Consider the following 20786-nt stretch of genomic DNA (forward strand, 5'->3'; position numbering starts at 1 on the left):
GTTGGTGGTGGGTCTGAGGCTGGGGACACAGCTGGGGCTGGCCTCGGGGAGTCTCGTTCGGCCTGGCAGGGAACTTGGGTTTTGTTCTGTGGGGACGCGTTCTCGCCCCTGAAGAACCCCTCAGACTGTCTCCTACTGATTTGCTTTTTTATGTCAGGGTGACTATGGATGGGTTTCTTGCAACCAGTTTCTGGAAGAATGGTTTAGAAGCCAGCACCCTCGGGGTCTGTTTCAGCTCTGTCTTCCCTTGCTGGCAGACTCTGAGTTATTTACCACTGTTCTCTGGACCCATCTCCCCAGAAGATTCATGGATGGGAGACTGGGGGAGGCCGCCAGTGTGGTGGGCTGAGGAGGCCCTGCAGCTCCGCTGGTAGAGCTGTGGCCAAGGGAGCTTGTGGTTTTGAAAAACAAACTAGCTAAGGACACGTCACAGATTGGACCTTATCTGTTTTCCTCTCCTAGTATTTGGGGCTTGACATCATTTAAAAAGATGCCCTCTTTATTTGAATTGACTTATTCTCCCTCTTAAATAATTCATGTTGATTTAGGAAGCTTTATTTCTAAAGGGAGCCACAAGACAGCAGAGTTAATATTAGAATGGGCCAGGAAGAAGAGGGAAATGGGGAGGGAGACTGGGAAAAATGCCCCTCTTAATAATTAATCTGATACCAGCACCCCCTCCTCCCACTTCTGATCCCCCCATCCTGCTCCACTTTTTCCTTTCCTTAGCATTTATTACCACCTCACATCCTGCACAGCAATGCAACTTACGGTTTAATCTGTGCATCACTTATCGGCCGCCTGCTCTCTGCCGGAGTGCACGCTCTACCAGGGCAAGAATGGTTTTCTCTTTCATTTCCTGATGAATCCCACGTGTCTAGACTAGTGCTTGGCATATAACAGGTACTCAGTAAACGTTTGTTGATCAAATCCTTGGTACCCATTTCCTCCCTGCCTGGGATGTCCCAACACCTTGCTTGCTTCCCAAGTTTCCAGGAAGTTGAAGACATCAAGTGTAATGCCACCCTTACAACTCTGACCCTGGGACAGTTTCAATATTTTTCAACCCTGGGATTCCTGCAGGTGGAAAAAGGAGCCGTCTGTGTATATGTGTGTGTGTACAACTTTAAAATACAGGTGTGGTGGCTCATGCCTGTAATCCCAGCACTTTGGGAGGCCAAGATGGGTGGATCACTTGAGGTCAGGTGTTCAAGACCAGCCTGGGCAACATGGCTAAAAATGCAAAAATTAGCCAGGTGTGGTGACACATGCCTGTAATCCCAGCTACTCAGGAGGCTGGAGCAGGAGAACCTAGGAGGCGGAGGTTGCAGTGAGCTGAGATTGTGCACTGCACTCCAGCCTGGGTGAGAGAGCCAGATTCCATCTCAAAACACAAAAAAACAAACAAAAAAAGTGTATGACACTTCACTGTTAGTGATTGAGAGAGAAAGACAGAGTTGTTTAATGCTTACAACAATTCTATAACTTTGGTATTTTTAACCCTCTATCTTATAGATGAAGAACCAGAAACTTCATTCATTCATTCATTAAAAAAAACCCTACTCTGTGGTAAGGGCTGGTTATAGAGGCTTGAGCCAAAGAGGCCTAGTTCCAGCCTTAAGGACCTTGCCCAAGGTCACACAGTCAGTGAGCAGCAAGAGCATATCCTACTTCCTGGCCCAGGGCGCTTCCTACCCCATCACAGCTCTCTCTGCACATGTGCACCGGGGTCCTCTGATGCTCAACCAAGCTGAGTCTTTGGAGAGGGCTAGGTCTATGTGGAAGCTGGCTACAGAGGGGCAGTGGGGTGGGGTGGGGGGTGACCTTTGCGGGGAGGACTAGGGTTGAGGTCCACAGCCAGGGCCAGGTCCCCAGGGCTGAACAGGGCTTGGAGAGGTCCCATCTCCCAGCCTTGAAGTGTGATCGTGTTTAAACCACCGTAATCAGTTTCCTTCTACACCTTAGTTACCGCACCAGTCTCGGTTCCAGGGAGGGCTGGCCCAATTTCCTGAAATAGTTGGTACAGCCTGTTGGACCCCTTACAGTGGAAGTCATGGCCTTTTGGGAACGAGATAGCTCTCAGTGATCATCTTATTTACCACCACCTCTCATTCTACAGATGAGGAAACGGAGCCCCAGGTTGAGAAACAAGGGCCACCATCACACAGCTGGATACTGGTAGGACCGAGACCACTGCCTCTAAGTCTAGTGCTGTTTCCGTGATTAAGTGATTCTCCAGATGTTCTGCAGGTGGAAAGACGCCTGTCTTGACCCGAGCTGAGTCAAGGCAGAGTCCTTGGCAGCTGGCTGGGCCACAGAGGGCACGCAGCCTGACCATTGATTGACCTGACCTAAAATCCCCAGTCTTTGCCTCTCTCAGCTTTGCAAACTCAATGCCTTCCCCCGTCTTTCTCTCCTCATTTCCTAGCTCCCTCCCTCTGCCTCCCGAGGTAGCAAATGCTCAGCTCCGAAGTTGCTCCTTGCCTGATTGCATCTGAGAGCTGGAAACACAACGCTAATTAATGTGTCTGTGACTCTAGGCTTGGCTGCCAGGCCGAGTCCCCTGCCCTCCCTAGGGCCCGGCGGCTCTGCGAGCTGGCCCTCTGGCTTCATCTGAGCACGCTGCCGGCAGATGCATATTTTAACAATGCACATCTGTTGGCTATATAATCTCTCGTATTTGCCCTCCTCACTTGGTACTTTGATGGAAGACCCCCGGGGGCCTCCCTCAGTTCTAGCCAAAGTGTTTGCTTTGCAATTTTGCCGGAATACCATCTGATTCTGCTCTCGCATCTTCCGCAGGTTCTAATCAGGCTCTTACTTTATTTAATTAAAAATCTATCTCAGGCAAATACAGACTAAATTAGGAAGCTCTCTCATTCCTGGAACACAGGGAAAGCAGCCCCCCTTGGGGAACTGGCTGGGACATTTTCCCGGGCTGAGATGTCACAGCAAAGCAGATGGGGTCTTGGTAGGGAACGTGGCTCGGCCAAGGGGCAGAAACACCTCTCCCCATCTGTGGGAACAGCCGCTCTGTCCATCCACCTTCCCCAGACCAGGGGTCCCTTTCCAGCTGGCTGGGTTGACTGCTGCACTGGGGGCCTCCTTGCAGAGCAGTAGGTGGGGCGCTATACCCCAGGACACTCAGCCAGGCGGAGCCCTACAAGACCAGCTGGGGTGGGGACCTGGGAGTGTCCCAGGGAGTCAGGGAGGACAACAGGCAGAGTGCTGGGAAGCACTGTCTTGCCTGGGGTTTTAGTTCGTTCAGGATGAATGGTTTTTGTGGAGCTGCCTGAAAGGCTGATGGACAAGATGCTGGCTCAGGCTCCCTTTCTGGCTCTCAGGAATTTCATGGAGGGGACCCTGCTGGGGCACCATGGAAGCTTCCTCTGCCCTCCTTCCGCTGATCTCCAGACTTGAATAAAACATCTCCCCACACAAACCCAGCTCTGTGCCCAGAGGGCGGTGTCAGGCCATGCCACTGGAGAGGAAAGGGGAGTGAATGCCTTTTAGACATGACGTAAGACAAAATCGGGTCTGTTCAGACTGGATCCTGAGGCCCTGCTTTGAGAAGCCTGGCCCCTCACCAGCCAGACCGATGAGGTGCTGCTGACATCTAGGAACAGAAGACTAGGCAAAGAGCTTGGAGCTGAAAAATCTGGAGTTGATTTTGAAGGTTAATTAGGCTGTGTCACCTCTTGTGAGTGCCTTTACCTTTCTGAGTTTCCATTCTCTCATCTGTAAAACATTTGAAATAATCCAGACTTTTAATACGTTGGACTTTGTTACCTAACAGAGCAGAGAGGAAAGGAAGTGTAGTGGTCACGTCAGGACTGGGGAAGTCAATACAGCCTTAAGGATGAGATGTGGCTCCATCTATTTTTGGTCCCTGTGAAGTCAGAGGAGTGGACAATGCTCATGTTCCTGTGGTTCCAGCATCCTCTGGCCCCTCTAGCAGGTGTATGAGTCCGTAGAGGCAGATTCTTCTGAGGAGGGAAGGGCTGAGCCATCTCTGAAGATGAGGAGCCTACAACTTAGCAAATCTCTTCTGGCATTTTGCAATCCTCAAAATCAGAAACAATATGAGGCCCCAATTCTTCCTCCTCTCCTCCCACAACCCCCACACCACATGGCAGACTCGTTCTCATTTTAGTCACCATCTTGGGAGAAATGAGAATGGGGCTATTGCCTTTAATACCCCAATTACTCCTCGGAAGGCCCGCTTCCCGGCCATGGAATCCCAACTTATTTACCCCCGCTGGAACAGGTTGATTTTCTCATTCCTTTCATCACGGGCCAGGGGAGATTTCAAAGGTTGCAGAAGGTTTCTGAGGCTGGCCCCACGTTCCTCCCCTGCGTCTCAAGAAGCCAAGCTCCGAGCTTGGTAAGTGGTCCTCCAGGGCCTGTCTGCGGCACTGCTTGGAATAATCTGCCCTGGTGTCTTTGGCCGTGTAGATCTGAAGATAACCTGACACGCTTTTAAATATTTCATCTCTGAGCAGCCGCGTGCTTTAGCTGCCAGGAGAGGAGGCAGCGCCCCAGCTGCTGACCCTGTTGTTGAGCCTTCACAACAGCTGCTAAGGGGTGGGCCTGGGCTTTCCCACTTCCCTCCTGTACGCGTGCCTGGCACAGACTCTCATGTAAGGGGGCAGCGAGGTGAAGCCCTGGAGCCCTGGCCAGGAGCCCATGGGCCAAGCCCTTTGCATCTGTGGGCCTTGGTTTCTCACCTGGGGTAACAGTCTCTGTCCCACCGAGTAGCGTCAGGAACAGTGGAGGTCAAGTATGTGAAAGAGCCTGGAGAGCTACGGTGAACTGCTTGGTAAATGTGAGCTCTCATGACTTATGTGCAAGGCCTGGTTCCCAGCAGCCTTGATCCTCAGTAACATTTGGCCAGAGGAGGGAGGCTCCCAGGACTGAACTCTAAATCAGAACTAGGTGGTTTAAGAGGTCACCGAGCCCAATCCCCTGGCTTCAGGTAGGTTGATCCAGGAATGCTGGGCTCCTGGGAACATAAGATGAAGAAAGACCAAGGGGAAAAGTAGGATTTGGAATAAGGACCTGAAATGAATTTTCCTAGGAAGGCCCTGTCAGCCAAGATTCCCAGGGAGCAGTGAGGGGTGGAGAAGTCACGGGACTCACTGGTGTGCACGTGGATACTAGAATCATGGGGAGAATCTCGGGCTGATTCTACAGAGAAGGTGGACAGATAGGGCTTTGTTAGCACTGGAGTGGGTGTACCAGTTCAGAAAGAAGGGACCCACGGCCTGTGCCACATTCTTCCTGGCAAGGAGCCTGGCCTAGATAACGTGTGCAAAACATGCTTTCTGATGGAATAAATAAGCACGCAGGAGCCCTAATTAGCTGCCTAAGGCACCATCAAACACACTGGAGTTGGACTGAGTCCGCTGGCACTGGCTGTCTGGTTTCCTAGGGAAAGAGCCTTCGCTTGTCCCATTTGGATGGGAAGGTGGGCATGGACATTGTGGAAGCAGCAGTGTCTGGAGCCCTGTGGGATGATCCCCAGAGGGGAGTCTCTCCATGTCTGACCAAAAAAATACCCTCTTGGAGCTGAGCCCTTGGTGCTTCACGTAGTGTCCCTGCCCCGTGTGCAGATGGCTCTTACCCAGGACTGTGAGGCGTGCGGGGCGGGAGCGGATGGCAGCCTGGATGGCCTGACACTCGTACACCGCATCATCTTGCAGCTCTGCCCGCAGGATCTTCAGGTGGTGCTCCCCCGACAGGTGGTTCCCTACCACCAGGTACTGTGGGTAACCTGTGGAGATAACAGGCAGGTCAGGGAGCTGGGGCGGGGTGGAGGGGACTCCCATGACAAAGAGGCACAGAGTGGGGGACCCGAGCAGGGGCCATTCTATAAAGCTGGCAGAGCAGGTGATTGCTCAGGGCTCTGATCTCAGTTCAAGGAGCACAAATGCAAGAGCTTTCCCAAGGCGTTGGCACCCTTTTTCTCTTTCTCTCTTTCTCTCTCTCTCTCTCTCTCTCTCTGTGTGTGTGTGTGTGTGTGTGTGTAAGGGCATTTTGTTTGTTTGTTTTTGAGACAGGGTCTTGCTGTGTCACTTAGGTTGGAGTATAGTGGCAGGATCATAGCTCTCTGCAGCCTCCACCTCCCAGACTCAAACGATCCTTCCACCTCAGCCTCCCAAGTAACTGGGACTACAGGCATGCACCACCACGTTGGCTAATTTTTTTTTTTTTTAATCTTTTGTAGAGATGGGATCTCACTATGTCACCCTGGCTGGTCTTGAACTCCTGGACTTAGGCGGTTCTCCCTCCTCAACCTCCCAAAGTTCTGGGATTATAGGCATGAGCTACCATGCCCGGCCATGTAAGGGTCTTGTTGGTTTCAAGTTTAGGAAAATCGGAGGAGCCACTGTTAGAGAGGAAAGAGGGAGAAGAGATGGAAATGCTAAGTGTGGACAGACACCGCTGGGTTATTATTCTGGAAAGTGGTGTGCTCAGCACTGTGGTCTACCGAGCAGACATGCATTTTGATAAGATAGAGTGGAGCGAGAGAGAGAGACAGAGAGACCCAGGCTGAGAATTACAGAGAGAAGACAGAGAGAGAAGGAAGGAAAAAGGGAAATATTTGGAAAAGGATCAAGAGTGACTTTGCAAAAAGTTTCGTTTCAGGACGGACAGGAAGTAGAAATCTAGGCCCACCCTCCCAGTGTCTAGGAACCTCAGGTCACTTGGAGCCACAGTGGCCCCTGTCTCATCATTCCTCATGTCCCGCCACAAACCCCAGGGCCTGGTGACGTACTTATGAAGTGCTCAGGACACTTCAGAATTGGGGGCCCCTTGTACCATGGGCAATGAATAAGAGATAAATAAAAGTTTGAGAATATAAATCATTAATCAGCGCTCCTGCTGCTGTGTAGGGTTGAAAATAAATGCCGACTGAAGTCGTGGCTGGTCACGTTGGACAGATCCTCTTTTTCCTGGGTCTCAGGACCTAAACCTCCCTACTTTCTCCCAGTAGGATCCACTTTCCATCCATCTCCTCACCGAGCTCTGCCCTCCCCTGAGTCCCTCACTGTGTGGATTTACAACTGCACCCCAATCCCCGCCATTCTTCATCTCTGTCCTTGTTCCCTTCTCTCCTCAGAGGCTGCCCTCAGCTTCCACTCCCTTCTGGCAGCCCCAGGCTGCTCTTCCTTTTGAAGGACCCTCACGAGCACAGGGAGCGTTCTCAGACGGGTGCTGTAGGAGGATGAGATGGGACACATTCAGCCTTTTAAAGAGAAGATGAGGGCTTAAGCAAGTGAGAGACAGAAAGAAAGACAGGCGGGGAGACCTGCAAGAGCTTGCCTCAAGTATTTCAAACAGTCTCTCGTGTGGGTTAGATGTGTTCCTGAGCTCCCAAGGGCGACACTAGCACCAACAGGCAGAATTAACATGTGGAGGGGTACGTTAGAATATTCTCAAGTATTTGAGGTATCCAACAAGGATCTGGGCTGCTAGAGATGGTAGTGAGGTCCCCATCACTGGCTGTATTCAAGCAGAGGTTGGATGATCGCCTCTCCAACCTCTGGAGTTCCATCCATCCATCTGGATGGATGGAATGTTGCAGAGGTGATTTCTACACAGGTGAAAGATCAGGCTAGATGAGCTTGAAGGCCCCTCTCACCATCAAAAGTGAAGCGTCTTCTGGAGGTGGGACAGGTCTCCCTGGGGGTGGGCTGGACAAGGGGCCACCAGCACTCGTTCCTGGTCGGGGGAGGTAGCTGTGATGATCCTCTGCCAGGCATACTCTGGAGTGCTTCCTGTGCAGCAGGGCCCTTCAGACTCATGCCTTCATGGCTCCCATCCTCATCATGCAATAAAATGGCCCTGTCATCCCCAGCTGTGCAGGCCTGGCCAGAAAAGCTCACAAGGCCTCGGCTGCACCCCTGAGAACACGGCCTCTCCTCTTGCCCACACTTCCTGCCTTCTGCTGGGCTTTGGGAAGGAGCCCAGGTAAGTTAAGCTGTCTTCCTCCAAGGGCCAGGAGAGGGGCTGGAAATGGGTTCTAGCCCTATCCTCTCCCTTCTGCTGCTGCCTTCATTGTAGCTGCCTGGCCACCCCCAGCCCCTCCAGCCCAGCCTCTGGATCCCACTATCCTGTGATTAGTCTCTGGTCTCCTGCAGGCATCTTGGCTGGAGCTTCAGTTTTTGTTGTCTTGCAAGCTATCAACAGCAGGATTTTGCTCTCATGAGCTGCTGAAAACATCAGTGATGGGTTTGTTTGTATTTGCCTAATTAGGCAGCGAGCTGTGATGCTATCCCAAGGACTGGCAGCATCTTTGAAAAACAGACTCGGAAGCATGGATTCTGAGAAAGTTCTAGCTCCTTCCACAGTATCATTACTCTCTCTTGCTACTCCCAAAGGAAGCAAAATTACTTAGAGTCTGGGTTCTGCAGTCGAGTTGCCTGGGTTCCAGTGCCAGCTGGATCACTTCCTAGCTCTGCTGTCTTGGGTGAGTTACTTTAACTTCTTTGTGCCTCATAGACTACTTACTATGTGCCAGTCCCCATTTTATGGGGGCAATACCAGTACCTTATAAGGTTATGGTGAAGATTAAATAGGATAATCTATGTAAAGTGCCTGGCACATTGTAAGTGGTCTATAAATGCCAATTTAAATGAAGAGAAAGGTAAGTCGTGAGGTCAGGTGGCCAAAGAGGTCTTCATCTTTACAAGGGAGAGCATACAGCGTATCTGGGCCCTTTGGGGTTAACAGGCAGGTCTCATGCACTGGGATTGGTTATATAGTTGAGTCAATTTCTTTCTCAGTTGTGACTTTGTTTACCTGTCCAACAAACGGGAAAATCCTTCTTTTCTCCCTCCGGATCACTGTAGATTTATGAGATAATGTCTGTGAAGTGCTTGAGCTTCTTAGAAGAAAAATGTTCTATCAATATGAGGAAGTGCGTTTATAAATCATTTTCTTTGACTGTTTTTTCCAGCTTTGGTGACTAGAAAAACATTTAGGTCTTCAGGGAGGGTGTCATTTCTGGGAGATTCAGGGGGCCACACGGTTACAGTGGGAGAGGACAGAGCTGTAGCAGGCTGAAATCCCACAACCCTGGGCCTCAGTTTCCCTGTAAGAGAGCTTTCGCAGTGTTAAGTGCTCTACGAGTACTTGCTGAATTGAGTTAAGGGCTGACCTGCCTGTTTCCACATCAGGCAAGCGAGCAGAGTTAATTGAGCATGCAAGTATCTGTCATGATTGCCATGATGCTGTTTTTGGGACAAGTGATAACAAACAGGGCAAGTATTTTATCAGGAGTTTGAGGTCGTTGGCTCTGTACGGAGAGGCAAACCAAGTTAAGCTGGAGAGGACACAGGCCCCAGTTTGTCAGAGGCCGTTGTCCTGCAGCCCTGAGCAGGTACCAGTCCTGGATCCCAGAAAGCCATTCATGCCACTGGATGCTAGAGGGTCAGTTATCCATGCTGGGATGACCATCTTCTGCACCATCCCTGCTGACCTGAGCCTCCTCTTGGCCACTGACCCAACAAGACCCCAGTCCCTGACGGAAGTTGGAAACCCACTGACAGCGACCTCAGACAACCTCCTTAACTAGCGGCAGCGCTCACCCCAGCTCACAGCCATCCATTGCACCAGCTATTCTAGTTTGGGAAGGTCGTATCACTCCCCGAGTGTCTCTAGGGTAAAGGCGTTCGGAGTCTCTGAAATTGACTGGTTCCCATAACAGTTAAACTTTATGGCAGCACAGTATATTTTGGAGATATTTTTGTGTATTTTATCCATGCTCAGCTGGGCTGCAGCATTCAAACCTTGTGCCTGCTATTGACCATTGTTATAATGTTTCAATATACATTTTTGGCAAGATATAACTCACATTTTAAAATATTAATTTCCCAGCCATCATGTTCCTGAGTGCACTTCGATTTTTATTTTCCTGCAGCTGTACACCACGCGAGACACAGTTTCTTCTCAGTTGAATAATATTTTTCTCTCCTCCTCCACCCTCAGCTCTTCCCAAATCACAGGGGAATGACACCCAGGAGTCACTCCTTCTGAATTTTACTGCGTATGCCAAGCCTAACAAACAACCACTGCCTACCTGCAGGACACAATAATGATAGCTGAAGGGTGTGTGACCAGGGGCATAAGCCATTGTTTTTTTTCTCCAGGGAAGAGGATGGATTGGAAAAGCATCTGTATGGTCTTACTGGGTCGCTATTCACAATAGTTAACAAACGATATGTTGTCGGCACTGGCCAGTGAGTTCACGTGTCAGCCATCAACAACCACCGGAACCCTCACTGCCTGCCCCGGGGTAGCTTTGCTGAACACCAGCCTGCCCAAGCCGAACATGGTTTGAAATTTATTTTTAATACTTCCTGTCTTTTCTTCCCATCTCATGATGGCTCCTAAGATCAACCAGGTGTCTTTGTGAATTTTCAGTTTACTTGGTTCGTTTAATGGGTGAGAAGCCTGGAAGAACCAGGTTGTGACTTGTATTTTCTTAATAATCATGCCTTAATAAATGTGGGGGTACATCTTGGGCCAAGACACAGGAATACTTGATTTCTGGAAACTGGACTTCACATGAATCATGTTTGACTTTGGAGTAGATGCTCAAGGGCGTTGTCGAGTTAGGTTAGGACCCACCGCTAGACTGAGGGTTTGCTGATGGTTCATTATGCACATCCGAGGCCCTCAGAGTCTAGGGATGCTGGGTGCAGTGCTTGCCTAACCTCACCCTGCCTGAGGAGTTGCAGTGAAAGCTGGAGATTTGATACCCAGATGCCTGTGAAGATGGGTGCTCCCTAGGAAGGTGGATGGGTGAGTAGGGAAGTGACGGCCCCAGGCCCGCCCCAGGAGGTCTAGAGGTACTCACTTGAGAGGTCCCTGCCCACACCCAGAGCCAAGCCGTCCTTGATCCATAGAACGAAGCCATCGTATTCAGGGATGGCGCACAGTAGCGTCACTGGCTGTCCCGACACCACCACCTGGTCCTGGGGCTGCTGGCTGAAGGAATAGACTTGGCCTGGGAAGGAGACAAACACAACGGTCAGTTGCCTGCTGGCTGCAGGGGTGAGAAGGCTCCCCTCTAGCTATGGAAGCAGAGCAGCAGAGCAGGGCTGGCCCGGGAGACTGAGCCTCCTGAGTCACCTGGCTTTTCTGCTGGGGGTCTGGTTGAACTTCCTAACTGGTCTCAGCCCCAGCTCTATTCCCTCCTGTGAGGAGCTGGCTCCCAGCTCCAGCCCCTCTGCCCATGAGTCCCTGACACATGGACTAGCCTAGTCACACCCCAGCTCCCTGTGGGCCACCTCCCTCCACTGTTGGAATGTGCTACTTCCCATGCACTGGTGAGCTCCTCCTTAATGCCATGTGCTGGGCACACAGTTCCACAGGGCAGAAACAGGAGAGAGAAAGAGACCTCTAGCTAGAAGTGTTCTGTGGTGGCTGTGTGTTAAGAAGGTGGGTGATGGAGGGTGATGTGGCTTTGGTTAAACCTGAGAATTCAGGAAATCATTTTGTTGTTTCATTGGCTCCTGGGGTGGGCTGAGGGCCAAGTTCAGAGGGGTGGGTGGTGATGCAGTGTGGCAGGAGGCGTGCTGAGGAGGCGTGCCGTCCTACCCTGTCCTCCCTGTCCCTTTCTTTTCTGCAGCAGACCTTACTCCAGCCTCACAATCACTTGGGAAAAAATCATTAGGGACACCATGCCACCTCAAAATGAGATGGCCAGAGCCATCGGAGAGAGTTTGTTGACAGTATTTTATTAAACAGACCCACCCACAATGCTTATAAGATGCCATGTTCTGTTTTGAGGCTTTAAAATATTAGTTCATTAATATTTTCATCCTCATAACAGCCTAAAAACAGTAAGCACCATTTTTATCCCCATTTTCCAGATGGGGGAATGAGGCACAGGGAGGTGAAAAATAGTAACGGGAGTTGTGCTTGTGAATTGCTCACCAAATACAGCACATGCCCTGGCTCTAGTTATCACCGTGGCAATACTTGTATGGGGCATTGTCAACCCCATTTTACAGGGCTTTAGGAAACGGAGGCTCAGGGTTAACTGAATTGCCCAGGGAACTGTCTAGTGGGAGTGGGGGTGGGGGGTGCTGTGAATCCAAGTCTTTCTGGCTCCAAAGACCGTGCTGTCTTCTATTGAGTTACACTATGTGCAGATCCTCAAGCCTGGCCTTGGAGGGAGTTGCTGATGAGGAGGTGTGATGTGATCTGTGTCTCCTGGGAGTCCACAGTGGAATGGACAATGGGACTCTGACATTCACTGAGCATCTGGCCCACAATACGACCAGTGCTTCACACAACCCTTTCTCCTGTGATCCACTTAATTATGCTTCAGAGCAGAAATAGCTCCATTTTACAACAAAGAAACCAGGATCAGAGAGGCACAGTAACCTGCCCAAGGTCACACAGCTAATGAGTGGTAGAGTGGGGGTTTCAGCAGGGGCCCATCTGCATTCCAAGCCCTCCCTTTTTCCCTTTTTCCTACCTCCTGCTCTACAGACCCAGACCTGATTGAGGCAAAACGGAACCTGGCGTACCAGCTGCTGATGCTGTGGCCTCTCCTCCCCGACCTGGGAGAGTCAGGGGCAGCCACAGAGGTCCTGGACACTGGCTGCTGCCCATCTTGGGGACAAAAAGCCCCAGGCTTGGGCCACACCTAGGACTGAGCTCTCAGCAACAGATGACCCCAAGAGGGGGACACTTGGTGTGTCTCAACCCAGGGGAGCTTGGATGGCAGCAGAGCTTGGGGTGGAGGCTCCCCAGAAGGAGGGGTGAGTTTCACGGTGGAGAGCTGGGGGCAGGCAGGAAGGTGGCCGAGTTCACCACCTGATGAGAGCTTGGCAGGGTCTCTGAGGAGTCTCATTAAAAATCCAACTGGCCTTGAATTGTGGGAGTAACACTTTTTATTCTGATTTGAGCTTTACAAATTAGATTTCATAGGACATTTTCATCAGCTATGTATAGTAGGGTTTTTTTTCCCCTCTCTGTCTCTTCAAGTTCTCTGTTGTAATTAGACTGTTTCTGGCACCAAAACAGAGTAGAAAAGGAGGGAAGAGATGAGACAGGAGAAGAGGAGAGGAGGGAGGGACTGGAGAGAAAGCAGAGGAGTGAAGTGAGGACGTGGGAGAGAAAAGGTGAGGAAGAGGAGGAAGCAGGGGAGGAGGGTGAGGGGAAGCATGAAGAGAGAGGGCGTGGGCGGAAAGTCTCCTTCTCTAGGCTCCTTTTACTCTAATGATGATTTCACAGCTCATCCTTTTATCTCAAAATCTTTCTTGCAAGAAGGACAGAGTCAAGACAGCTGCAGTGACTGCCGAAGATTGTGCTATCAGAGAGAATTATCAGGTTGTCAGCTGGATGCAGAGGGGGTTATAATGAGAGCGCCTTAAATGAAGCAGCGCCCGAGCCCTCTGAGATGTCCATTATTAGGAAGCACCCACAGTGGGTACCCGTCCTGGTCTCTCCCCATCCCGCATCCTCTTGGAGGAAGGTGTGGGAGGTACTGGGTGAGGGCCCCTGGGGAGGTGGGGTGCAGGAAGCATCTGAGGGCCAAGGGTAAGTTGTGGACGGGCTGGAGCCCCCAGGGAGAGGAGGGGGCTATCACCATGGAAACCAGGCTCTGGAGGAAGGCAACGCTGGGAGGGGGCCCAGTTAAAGCAGGCTGTGGAGGTGGACTCTGAGTGGCCACAGACCCTTTTGGTGGGTGTCTCAGAGTCAGGGGTGGCAGCAGGCACAAGATCCCTGGAATAAGACCTGGAGTCTGCAAGAAAGGAACCTGACGGGATGGAGCTGAGTAGGACAGGGCCTTTTGAGGAGGAGCATCGCCCAATGCCATCTGAGCAGGCCTGGAGGTGTAGAATCCCACAGGTTGCAGTGAGCCAAGATCGCCCCACTGCACTCCAGCCTGGGTGACAGAGTGAGACTTGTCTAAAAAAAAAAAAAAACTTTCCTAGAGCCTCTCACATTCTGTCTGCTTGGATCCACTAGCTTTTCTATGGAAAGACTGTTTCTAGGGCAGATGAGTTCACGGGAAGAATCCACCCAAAGGACATGATTTACAAATTATTATTTTTGGGGATGGGACACAGTACTCTGACAATTTCCCTTTTCAGTCTAATTTTAATTTTTGCACATTATATTTAAGTCACTATAATTACTTTTCTCTTTTAAACCAATGAGTTTTTTTTTTTTTTTTTTTTTTTTTTAATGAATTTTAAACTGTTACTGAGTATCTAGAGTGGATAAAAGTTGAGGTGCCGTGGAAGAAGGTGGAGATGGAGGGATGGAGCCCACTTTTTTTCATCCATCTGACAGATCTTGAGGCCTCTCATTTGGGCTCAAGAGTCCCTCAGAGCACAGCTTTTGAGCCATGGATGTAAGTTATTGCCAGAAGAATACTCCTCACCCACCAATTCTTTATTTTCTTTTGAGACTGAGTATCACTCTGTCGCCCAGGTTGGAGTTCAGTGGGGCAATCTTGGCTCACTGCAACCTCCATCTCCTGGGTTCAAGCGATTCTCCTGCCTCAGCCTCCTGAGTAGCTGGGGTTACAGGTGTGCACCACCATGCCCGGCTAATTTTTGTATTTTTAGTAGAGACGGGGTTTCACCGTGTTGGCCATGTTGGCTGGTCTTGAACTTCTGACCTCAAGTGATCCTCCCGCCTCGGACTCCCAAAGTGCTGGGATCACAGGCATGAGCCACCATGCCTGGTGTCTACTTGCTTTATTTTCCTCATTTTCTTTTCTACTCTAGAGAAGTGAAATGCGAGTGAACCCAAGGTCATTTTCTGCAGCCTCCTGGGTAGTACCTTAAGTAGACAGTGAGCTTCTGAGAACCTGTTTCTTCCACACACACTGACTGAACCCTGCAGTGAGGCAGGCACTGTGCTGTCTGGTGAGGAGCAGGGGAACAGGCCTGGTCACCCCTCCAGGAGCTCACAGCTATGCCCTTCCTCATCATACCTGAGGGTCTCAGATGGAACACAGAGGAGGTGCCTCCCAGGCTCGGGTTCTGCTCTCAGTGGAGATGTGACACACCAAGCACCTTCCACCGGCCCAGGATTTCCATCTTCTCTGCTTCCCATTTTCCCCGATGACGTTCCCCTGGTGTGAAGCCTTGGTGGTCGGTGCAACCTCCCCATCCCACACTTATTTTTATTTTTATTTTTTTTTGAGACGGAGTCTCACTCTGTTGCCCAGGCTGGAGTGCAGTGGTGCAATCTCTGCTTACTGCAACCTTTGCCTCTTGGGTTCAAGTGATTCTTCTGCCTCAGCCTATCGAGTAGCTGGAACTACAGGCGCGCGCCACCACGCCTTCTAATTTTTGTAGTTTTAGTAGAGACGGGGTTTCACCATATTAGCCGGGCTGGTCTCGAATTCCTGACCTCGTGATCCACCTGCCTCGACCTTCCAAAGTGCTGGGATTATGGGTGTGAGCCACCGCGCCTGGCCCCATGCTTTGTTTTGAGTGTGTCACCATCACTGAGCCTAGCCCAGCAGGCTACACATCTCTCAGACTTCCCCTTTCCTCTCTATTCCCACTGCTACCACCCAAGTTCCAGCTCTCATTGCGCCAGCCTGGGGTCTTGCCACAGACTCTGAATGTTCTCTTTGCCTGATCCATTAATGTGCTGAACCTGGATTTCCTTCTTAGTTCACCACTTGCTTTAGGGTTCCCCTCTTTTAAAGGGTGGGACCTCTCATGGCTCTCCATTCTCTCCGGGACGATGCCCAACCTTCCATGCTGGATTCTAATCTCCAAAATCCAGCTCCTTTTCTTCCTGGGAGCTCCATAGCGCCCCCGTGCTGGCTGATCACTAAGGCCACCTGCCCCAAGTTCTCCTCACTGGGTTTCATTGTCCTGGGATGCACCTCGCTCCCCGACCCTGCCCAAGGTGCCCCCTCCCCCTAAGCAATCCCACCTTTCATTGAAGGCCCGGTTCTCTTCCCGGGCAGCTCCTGTGACCCACAGGGAACCTTCTTTTTTCTCATCTTCTCTCTAGTTTCTCATTTGGCCTCTTCTTCATCAATTTCTCCAAACCTTTATTGAGCATCTACTATATGTCAGATGCTGATGAAACAGAAATAAGGAAGAAACAGGGTACACTTCTTGAGGGCAGGGGCCACAGCTATCTTTTCTGTCTTGTGTTCCCAGCTGTGGGTGAGCATCAGTTACACGTCTGTCACATGTGCCTTTGCACTTAGAGTTTGCCTGCTCTCGTTGGTCTGCTGAGATCAGTGGTCACTGCAGGAAAATTGCTTTTGCATTATAAACTACTAACCCAGCAGATACTGTGCAGAGCACACCACACAGGAGAAAGATGAGAAATCACAGGTGGGCTGGAGTCTCAAGGAATCAGGCTTGACAGGAGAAAACAAGAACGCTGTTCATGGAAGATTTGCTTGATGCCAGGTCTTTGACCGTGTACGTTGTTTCTGGCATACACATTAGCCATATTACCCACATTTTATAAATGAACCAAGGCTCACAGAAATGCAGGGACTTGCACAAATTCACTTAGCTCAGGTGTTATTCAAACCTCAATGATCTGGGTTCAGCCCTGTTTTCTCACCACTATCCGATGTGGGTTGTTGAACCAAGGGTCTCTAACGCAGATTTTGATTCTCAAATAAGTACTCACCCCACCAACAAGGCAGCCTCCTCAGATCATCTATTTTTATTTATTTTTGAGATGGAGTCTTGCTCTTGTTGCCCAGGATGGAGTGCAGTAGTATGATCTCAGCTCACTGCAACCTCCGCCTCCTGGGTTCAAGGGATTCTCCTGCCTCAGCCTCCCAAGTAGCTGAGACTACAGGTGTGCACCACTATGCCTGGCTACTTTTTGTATTTTTAGTAGAGACAGGGTTTCACCATGTTGCCCAGGCCAGTCTTGAACTCCCGACCTCAAGTGATCTGCCCACTCTCAGCCTCCCAAAATGCTGGGATTACAGGCATGAGCCATTGCACCCGACCCCTGTGCAATTCTCTTCCCATCCACGCTTGGAGGCAGTTCAGAGTCAATCAGGAGGTGGTTCAAGGGTGGGCTCACTCCCTGCCTCCCCTCTCTCCACTGGTCATTTGGCCTGGCCTTTGTTCCAGCAGCAGATTGAGGGGACATGACCACTCTCCTTAGGATTAAACCCAACCAGACCTGGACAGGAAGTGAGGGTCACTCATATAAGGTCAGAAATGATTGCCCTTGCTTCTAAGGAGCCTGGTGCTAACACATGCACACACCCACCTGCATGCCTGTGAGTGTGGGCAGCCCAGCTGAAACCCTATCTGCCCCCTCAACTCTCAGGACGTTCTGTGAAACTTGCTGAGAGCCTTGGATAGTCACATTTGACCACAGGTCACTGGATTACGAGGGATAAAGTGGTCTCATAGAGAAGTCATATAAAGCTTTTTGGGGGGTTAGGAGAGTCCTGCTTCAAGCAAGGGAGTTGCGGGGAGGAAGCAGAGAAGGCATCCTGGAGGAGGAATCATCATATGGGGAAAGTGATGGAGGAGAAATGTCATTCTGGGGTAGGAAAAAAATATAAGCAAAACCATGAGTGATCGGTAACCCTTCGTCACCTGCCCGGAGTACCTAACTGATGGCTCACCTGTCGGAGCCTGGGTCCTGGATAGTAGGAAGAACACAGGGTCAGTCAGGCCTGGGAAGGAACTCTGACCTTGTCCCTAGCAGTGTGATCTGAGGCCAGTGCCTCACCCTTTCTGAGCCTCAGTTTCCTTATCTGAAAAATGGGGATGACATGCCTCCCTGGCAAAGCTGCTGTGAGCATGAGGGGTTTTATATGTAAATGGTCTTGGTAGACAGGTGTTTTACAAAGGGTCATTCTTACTTTCATCACTATCCATAAGTCCTTCCTGTGCTTGGGACTGTTAAAACAGGGACAAGAGAAGCACCTGTCTTGCGGAGTCCCAGAGCTGAGAACAGAGGCTTTGCAAATCTGAAGTTGCACCCATTAGAAAGCTGTGTGGGTGGTGCAGGAGACAGCGGGTGAGCCCTCCCGTTGGCTTTGCCTCTTCTGCTCATCCCAGTTGGCTTCACAGTCTCCTGGAGTGTCGGGTCAGCCATGCAGAAAGGGCTCAAGTGTCACTGTCTGCCTTTTATTAGTGACCAATTGGAGAAGGCTTAAGAATACTTATGCTGGGGATATTTATTGCCGACTCTCTCCCAGCCTGGAGCTTGCAAGTTGCCTCTTACGGGATTAAGGAGAGCTGCCCCTGTCCAGAGAAGCAAGCAGATAGGAAGAAGAGCAGGAGAGAAGCAGCAAGCTCAGTGGCTGCTGGTGACATCAGAACAATATCAGGTGGAATGGGAAGGACAAGGGCAGCATGATTCAGATCATACCTGGAAACCCAAGTCTTGAATTCTGCTGTGTTCCTGCTGCTCAGTACAGGGCCAGCATCTAACACAGGAGGATCAGCTTTCAGACATTTCCAGAATGCCGTTGGTGACCTGCTCAGGGGAGCAGGATTAGGGGTGGTAGAGTATGTTCTGGCCCACTGACTGACTAATAAAATGGATTTTTATGGAGGGTCTAGGGAGTGTCAGTCACGGTGCCAGCTCTCAGGATACCATGGTGGCCTCAGGCATGGGCAGGAGCCACCTTAGCAGTCTCCAAGTCCCCAGGTTGGGTGTGGGGTGTGCAGGAGGGGCCGATATGTCTTCTGCTGAGTAGGCTCTGAGCTGCGGGGAGGCAAATATGTGCAGAAGAAACTAGAATAAAAAGCTCTACACCATAAGCATCAGAGTGAGGCACAAAGTCCCAAAGAAGGAGTCACAGAAGGGTTGGCTTCTGAAATGGCCAGGATGAAGACAAGGTGGGAATGTTCCCCGGAATGGGGAACAGCTTACGTCAAGTGTGGAGAACAGTTGTGTTCATGGAATAAAAGCAGCAGTGCCACATGGTCTGGGCTTGATCTCTGGCCCTGCCACTATGACTGTAAGTTCCTGAGAAAATTGCTTAGTCCCTCTGAGTCTCAGTTTCCCCACTGGGTTAGCAATCAATACTTGTTGAGTTGTTTGTGAGAGTGAAAGAGGTCATTCTGTGTGATGTGCACAGGGCCCTGCCTGCCTTCCACAATGGCAGCTGGCAGTATCCTTGCAAGCCTAGCAGGCTGGGTGCACGGAGCATGTGTGTGCAGACGCTCTTAGTAGAGTGTAAATCTAGAAGGTCCTGGTGGGTTGAACCGTGTGGGCCCTTGAACGTGTGCCAAAAAGTTTGCACTTCATGAGAAGTCATCAAAGGTTTTTGATCCACATGCTCAGATCTGAGTTCTAGAAAGATCACAGTGGTGACAGCAAGGAGGATGAATGAAGGAGGATGATCTGAAGACAGGGAGACTGATCAGCAAGTTTTTGCTGTCATGAGGGCTCAGGCTAACGCTGCATCCATGGAAAGAAGAAATGGATTTAGGAGCCATTTGTGGGTAGAACTGATAGCACTTGACTGGAGATGAGGAAGATGAAGGCGTAAAGGCCCCAGTCCCTGGCTTGCAGGCCAGGATGAATGGATGACGGAGGAGCTATTTGCTGCTCAGGAGGAGAAGCCGGCTTGAGCTGAGGCAGCGAGTTCAGTTTTAAATGTGCTGATGGAGAGGGGTCCAGAATCCCTCAGGTGATGCTGTCCCAGATGTAGCTGGGTCGATGGTTCTGGAGCTGGGAAGGAGGTGTGAAGAACTCACACTGACTGGGCACTCTCTATGGCTCAGGCAGTAGGAGAAGTATTTTCAGGTGTCCTCTCACTTGATGTTGACCTGAGAATTCACTTCCAAATATGGAAAGTTATAGATGTTGATGTGACTGTCTAAGAGGGACAGGGTTCCTCCAGTCTGGGAGTGTTGGGAGTAGCTGCCTTGGGTGAAACATCTAACTCTTGTTGAGGTTTGCACAGGTTTTGAACCCTATGGGGATGGCAAGAGATCATCTAGCCTAATCTTCTCCCTTTAGACTGGGATTGCAAATATAAACAGAGAAACCAGAAGAACGAGGCAGGGGTGGAAGACAGGGTCTTTTCTCTATTGTCTGTTTCTCCTAGATTTCTACTGGGAGAGAGACAAAGAAACATTTTCCATCCCAGCATCGCTATTTGCAGCTATTGGTATCTTGATTCTGATACACGCATGAGGAGAAGCTTGCCAGTCTCATGAACATTCCTGAAATTGCACTAGAATTTCACTTGGACTCACAAAAAAGAGGCTGACTGCTCTTCCCAGGGCTGGATGAGGGGGTGGAAAGTCTGAGGGCACATTCCCCTATGCTTGCTCCTCACACGGGTGGGCCAGCGTGGGCAGCCTGCGATTCTCCCGGCCTCACACTTCTCTCCCCAGGACACAAAATCCGCCAAGGTTGTCCTGGACAGTGTGGATCTTTAATGAAGAGCAATCGGGTTGGCCGAGGCAGGGTGAGCCCGAAGTCACTATAAATCCTTTACCTACTGATGATCAGGCTGGCGGCCCCTGCCAGAGCCTGCACTGTGCTCATTAGTGGCAAGGAGAGGGATTCTTCCATCCATCCAGCCAAGGCCTGGATGCCACGAAGACACTGATAAGTGCTGCTGGAAATACGGGCTCTTCAGTGCCCGTGACGGAGCCCATCCATCCCTGCCCGAGGTCACCTGGAGGTCTAAATGAGACGGGACGGGCATAGCAGAGTGGGTTTATGGTGGGGGAGTGGAGATGGGAGACACTCCACAATGCATGAAGCAGAGACCCTGTCTGTGGTCTCAGGCTTCTTGCTGGCCAGCCATGGGACCCTGGCTAAGCCCCTTT

The 20786-nt window shown here is 50.7% G+C and overlaps 1 protein-coding gene across 2 annotated transcripts in view; it reads right to left on the minus strand.

Annotated features, from left to right (window-relative positions):
* KIRREL3 (kirre like nephrin family adhesion molecule 3) overlaps positions 1-20786 on the minus strand; it is a 574170-nt gene that overhangs the window by 93531 nt on the left and 459853 nt on the right. For both annotated transcript variants that reach the window (XM_033206178.1, XM_033206176.1), the window contains exons 3-4: positions 10865-11014; positions 5624-5773 (exon numbers count right to left, since the gene is read on the minus strand). In XM_033206178.1, the coding sequence (XP_033062069.1) occupies positions 5624-5773; positions 10865-11014 (300 nt within the window). The remainder of the gene's footprint in view (positions 1-5623; positions 5774-10864; positions 11015-20786) is intronic.

This window comes from Trachypithecus francoisi, unplaced genomic scaffold, assembly GCF_009764315.1.
Source record: "Trachypithecus francoisi isolate TF-2019V2 unplaced genomic scaffold, Tfra_2.0 Lachesis_group8, whole genome shotgun sequence".
Classification (NCBI taxonomy): domain Eukaryota; kingdom Metazoa; phylum Chordata; class Mammalia; order Primates; family Cercopithecidae; genus Trachypithecus; species Trachypithecus francoisi.